The sequence below is a fragment of the Perca fluviatilis genome, chromosome 20 (genome assembly GCF_010015445.1).
Source record: "Perca fluviatilis chromosome 20, GENO_Pfluv_1.0, whole genome shotgun sequence".
Taxonomy (NCBI): Eukaryota; Metazoa; Chordata; class Actinopteri; order Perciformes; family Percidae; genus Perca; species Perca fluviatilis.
This window is the reverse complement of record NC_053131.1, coordinates 17728938-17735164: the sequence shown is the minus strand read 5'-3', so window position 1 is coordinate 17735164 and position 6227 is coordinate 17728938. Positions and strand designations below refer to the sequence as shown.

General features: G+C 41.0%; 1 protein-coding gene across 1 annotated transcript; it reads left to right on the top strand.

Moving 5' to 3' along the window:
- Positions 1 to 322: 322 nt before the first annotated feature.
- On the top strand, positions 323 to 2050 carry htr1d (5-hydroxytryptamine (serotonin) receptor 1D, G protein-coupled). The gene has a single exon (XM_039785171.1). The coding sequence runs from the start codon at positions 479 to 481 to the stop codon at positions 1634 to 1636; it is 1158 nt and encodes a 385-aa protein (XP_039641105.1). The 5' UTR covers positions 323 to 478; the 3' UTR covers positions 1637 to 2050.
- Positions 2051 to 6227: the final 4177 nt, after the last annotated feature.

The following is a 6227-nucleotide window of genomic DNA, read 5'->3' as shown; positions in this document are numbered from 1 at the left end:
GCAGCTCCACGCTTAGCTTTATTGAAAAGGAGGAGCCCATTAAAGCAGTTAATAGATAGGAAGGTTTGGTCTGAAGGTGTTGGTGCCGGCTGGCTGCTGGTTGGAGATGAGATAAGAGCGTTGGGAAGAGGGAAAAGGAGTGCCTGTCTGACAGGAGCTGAATACAAATTAGGATTCTTCTCTCCTGCAGCTACACCAGTGAGATAAATTAATACTGGAGAGAAGAAATGGACAAATTAACTGGCTTCAATTACAGGAGCATTAGTTGTGGATGGAATTAGATGTTTGCCGACGGTTAATATAAAAAAAAAAAAAAAAAGAAAATTGCAGTGTGAAATGAGGATAAAATACTTAGCTTCTGCATTTTCTACAGCAACAACCAACAGTGGCGTACCCTGTCTAGTGCCATGCCTGAACTGATGTGATGAGGCTGGTTTAAACCTTGGAGACAAGGAGGTTTAAAAGTTGCAGAGGCGAGATGGAGCTGGATAATAGCTCACTGGACTACTTTACCAGCAACTTCACAGAGATTCCTGACACCACAACAACTCCACCCTGGAGCAAGGCCACGCTACTCGGCCTCCAGATCTCCCTGTCTGCACTGTTAGCTGTCGTCACTCTGGCTACCGTCCTCTCAAACGCCTTTGTCATCGCCACCATCTTTTTAACCAGGAAGCTCCACACACCTGCCAACTTCCTGATCGGCTCACTCGCCGTCACAGACCTGCTGGTGTCTATTTTAGTCATGCCAATCAGCATCGTCTACACTGTCAGCAAGACCTGGTCGCTGGGGCAGATTGTCTGTGACATCTGGCTGTCGTCTGATATCACCTTCTGCACGGCCTCCATCTTGCACCTGTGTGTGATCGCATTGGACCGCTACTGGGCCATCACAGACGCCCTGGAGTACTCGAAACGCCGCACCATGCGTCGGGCGGCGATCATGGTTGGGGTGGTGTGGGTGATCTCCATATCGATTTCCATGCCTCCACTTTTCTGGCGGCAAGCCAAAGCCCACGAGGAGCTGACGGAGTGCATGGTCAATACAGATCAGATCTCTTACACTCTATACTCCACCTTCGGCGCATTCTACGTCCCCACAGTGCTGCTCATCATCCTCTATGGACGGATCTATGTTGCCGCCCGCTCCCGCATCTTTAAGACGCCGTCTTCTTCAGGGAAACGTTTCACCACAGCACAGCTCATCCAAACCTCTGCAGGCTCCTCTCTCTGTTCTCTTAATTCTGCCTCCTACCAGGAAGCACAGCTACGCTCTGGCAATGCGGGGGGTGGGGGAGGAGGAGGGGGAGGATCGCCTCTATTCATGAATAGCGTTAAAGTTAAGCTGGCAGACAGCGTGCTGGAGAGGAAACGGCTGTGTGCGGCTCGGGAGAGGAAAGCGACCAAGACACTGGGCATCATCCTGGGCGCTTTCATTGTCTGTTGGCTCCCCTTCTTTGTGGGCACGCTCGTCATGGCCATATGTAAAGAGTGCTGGTTTGATCCAGTGCTTTTTGATATATTTACCTGGCTGGGATACCTGAACTCCCTGATCAATCCTGTTATCTACACCGTATTCAACGATGAGTTCAAACAGGCTTTCCAAAAACTCACTAAATTCAGACGATGCTGCTGAAAAAAAAATGGATTAATTAAAATCTCTTGGAAAACGGGGAGTGAGAAAACAAGATAATAATGATAATGGAAGTACTGTACACTTAAATGTCCCATCTTGTAAACACATGCTAATTGTGATATGTTTTTGATTTTTATATTCAACAGCGCCATACCATGCTCTTTAGATACCTACAGCATTCATATAGACTTATGCATGCACGCTAAAAAAAAAGACAAAGAAGAATTGTGGAACTCATCCATAAAAAGATTAAGAAAGAGGATTATAAGTCTATTTCATGTCACAGGGGCACTGCTGTTATTTAAAGGTCCCATGACATGGTGCTCTTTGGATGCTTTTATATAGACCTTAGTGGTCCCCTAATACTGTAGCTGAAGTCTCTTTCCCAAAATTCAGCCTTGGTGCAGAATTACAGCCACTAGAGCCAGACCCACAATGAGCTTTACTTAGTATGTGCCATTTCTGTGTCTGAAGCTATTGAGGAGGAGGGGGTGGCCTCGACCAACTGCCACTTTGCTCGTTTGAAAGCCATGATGTCTCTCTCTCATTGGTGGGCCAAATTCTCTGGGCAGGCAAAGCAGAGAAAGGGGGGGTAACCTTGATTCCAGATGGGCCCATCTGAGCTTTCATTTTCTCAAAGGCAGAGCAGGATACCCAGGGCTCGGTTTACACCTATCGCCATTTCTAGCCACTGGGGGACCATAGGCAGGCTGGGGGAACTCATTAATGTTAAAAAAACCTCATAGAGTGAAATTGTCATGCCATGGGACCTTTAAAAAACAAGGATTGGTCTAACTGTATGGAAATATCAACTCAGAGAGACTGGATTTAATCCAGCTGAAATGAAAAGCCATGAAATATATGTTGTCTTTTAATCTCTTTGTCATTCTGTATGCTGCTGCTCCCCATATGTTTCTGTGGTACATAAAGTACTTAGAAAAACTGCAGAACTCTACAGATTCAGTAAAACTGTTGCCATATATGCATTGAAAGTGGTGTGTCATTGTCTGTGTATGTGTGTTTCTGCATGAGTGTGAGTAAAGGTTACTGTAATATATGCGAGTTTGAGGAGGGGAGGATTGTCAAGTGTTTGACGTTTATACTGTACGTGCTATTCTTCAGCGAGCCTCGTCCCGTTGTTGCAGAGGCAGAATTTGAAAGCGTTTTAACTCTGACTCAGAATTTTAAGTAACAGCCAATGCCACAGCAACAAATAAACCCTTGATGTTATAAAATGATGTGCTCAAGCAAAAAAGACGAGGTAAGAGCAAATGATCAGACTCCCGCCTACTGAGGGCAAATTGAGACTCATTTTTAATAATAATAATAAACTTCATTTATATAGCACACACAACAGAAGCAGCAAATATCAAGAACCGGTCTGCCAAGACCAACAGAATATGTAAAAGATAAAATTAAGACATAGGAACAATAAAACATGTAAACTATGATAATAAAAAGAGTGGCAATGAGTTAAAAGCAGTGCTGAATTAATACGTTTTTAATTGTTGTTTAAAAATGTTCAAAGAGCTTGCAGTTCCATTTAAGAGTAGTTAAATGTGTTTGTATTCTTAAAGTAAATGCTTGTTTTTCAGTTATGTAAAATAGTGTCATTGGCAGATTATATGCACTTGCAGGGAAGCTGATTTAATGGGAAATACAGTATGTAACCTGAATTGTCCCATGGCATTATTTGCTGCAAGTCAGTTTAGTAATTAATTTATACAGTAGTCGAAAGATATCTTTTTGACATCTCTGATTTTCATCAATAATGTACACACAATATCTTAATGTCGAGATTTTGAAATGTAAGAACAGTGGAATTTGGATAACTGTCACGTTTGTCCAGTGGATTGTTTTCAGAAAGGACCACTGGAGTTGTCACAGTTCAGTGTGTGCCAGCTATCCTGCAGGCATCAGTTCAAGAGGCTGGTGGCGGGCCACTCATATGAGTCAATAACTTGATCATTCTTTGTCCAGTCCAACAGATACAGAGATAATGATACATTTTTTTTTTTTATTATAATATTTTTGTTTGGATAAGAGATGTAATATAGTATTGTTATATTTGCAAGTGACTCAGTCCACATCAAACCAGAGTCACCCTATCACCCCCTCTGCAGCAAGAACACAAAGTGAATTCTTAATGTCCGTCTCTCAGTGTGCCTGGTGTATATGTGCTAAATATACACACATACATACATACATACATACATACATCTCTGTGATACCAGAACTTGCAGTACTCCTACTCTCTCTCCACTGGTCTGAAAATGACGAATGGCGAATTATGAACCAGTGGACTGGACAGTCTTTGAGATAATCAGTGCAGGATCAGACTAAATTTAGTCCACAAGAAATACAACTGAAGACCAGCTTAGTCTTCAGCAAATGCCAAGCAATCGCTACATCTTGGGTTTAAATCATGCTGCATGGGTCTCTCTCTACTGTGAATTATCAAATAAAGGCTAAAATGCCAACAAAAAAAAAGTACGAAAGGGAGCCAAAAGTAGTTCTGTCTCTGTGGATCAGCGTGGATAGGAGATGGCTTTAGATAATGTTAGGCTGTCTTGAGCAGTGAAACCAAAAGGTCAGGGTGCACTTAACCTCATGGGATGGGGACGTTCACTACTCAACTCATTATCCGCTAAACAAAGTGAGTCTCCTGAGTCAGGCCGAAGGGTAATAAGGTGCCATTCCAATATATACAGTACATCACATTAACTAGCCAGTTAAAAGCTCAACAGATATATCAACTTTGTATCAGCTGCTTCAAAACATCCTATGGGATTTGTTTCAGTGCTGCTATTTAAGAATTAATTGTGCACCTCAGTCACACCTCAGCTCTGTGAGTTGAAAACATGCAGATCACTAATATGGAAGTATGTCAAAATGACAGTAGGGCTGGCACCTTTTTTGTTTTTTAATGACGAATGTCTCACACATAATAGAGATCTAATGTTTAATATTCTTACGTTAACTTCCTGTATTTATTTTGAAAGATTCGGCTGTCTATAACCGGACTATGTCTTTACCAAAGTGTCTATATATCAACATCGTGTGAGAGACACACTATCAAATACTCCTTTCTGTAGTCTGAGAACAAAGAGTTGCAGTAGGCTAGTAAGAGAGGAAACTGATATCGGGTGATGACTCAGAAATGATGTTGGGAGACCTCAAAGATGACGACCAGTCCGATGATTATAAATCAAATGCAGCTTTATTCAAACAGTGAACAAACTTTCATGACACTGGGACAACCATGAGCATACAGACACGTCTGTCCAAGGATGAATAACATGTACATCCGAATGAATACCTTTTAAACTCTTTTTTGTGCTGACACAGCATGAGACATCTATTTCAGTTGGAACAGTTTACTCTAAAACTACACCTTTTATGGCCTATGCTCCTAATAGATTCCCATATTCTTGGCTCCAATTCCTCTGTGTGAAAGTTGTACCCAAACTCATAATAGATTCTATACATTCTAAGTTAGGTTTAACTGTGAGACCATATTATCTTAAACTGACTGGTCCCTAGAAACTCCTTAGAATAGATAAGATACATTCAAACATCTGCATGCACACATACCAAACCTATCAGAAACAGTATATAAATTATGCAATCGTTCTCAACATTAGACGGAGTGCTGTTCACAATTTGATTGACAAGCACATATGCAATTTGACAAGCTTCTCTCCACCTACCCACTATAGACTGCACTATATCCATGTATCTATAACACATGCATATCCAGTGTGGTCTATATGCTTCCCTTGTATACACATCCACACACACTCATAAAAACACCTTTGCTAACTCAACATACATGATCAAACACAGGAGATAAATGATTTAAGAGGCCACATGAATACTTTATATTTCATGTCATGTACAAGACAGTTTATTCAAATCCTTTCAAATGTACTGTTAAGGCAGAAAGCAAACATCATAGAGTGGTAATTAAATGAAAAACACCTGCTGGCTCCATTGAGATGTGAATGAAATTAATTAAACAACTGTGTTACTACTGCAAAAGAAAATATCTTCTTTTATCCAGAAACAGTGAAATGTTTTACTCCAGGGAGAAAAAGAACAATACTTACTGAAGGATAAATAAAACCGCCCTCGCAACATAAACTGAAGTAATCAATCGAGTTAGTTAAATTCAGTATCCCAAAAGTCACAGGGAAGCTGTGATATGCTAATCATAGCCAAGATACAAAACAGATCAACTAAGTCAATACCAAGATTAACCGTGGTCACCTGTGTGTACTCGTAAATTTTTTGTGTGCGATGTTTAAAATACAAATGACAAAGTAATGCTAATCGATTGTTTCAAAGATGACTTTGTTCTTTTTTTGATAAATACACAGCCAGCAGCTTTTCTAACACAAGCTGAGAATTCATATTTTATGTATGAAGCAAGAGCAGCATGGGTCCATAAAAACATTTGTTTAAAACATGTATGAGCTTCAGACACATTAGATTAGACCTCTGTCATATGGCACCAGGTTAGGAGGAGGCTGTCATCTCAACATCTACAACATGAATGTGTGATGTAAAGTACACTGCAAGCTCATCACTA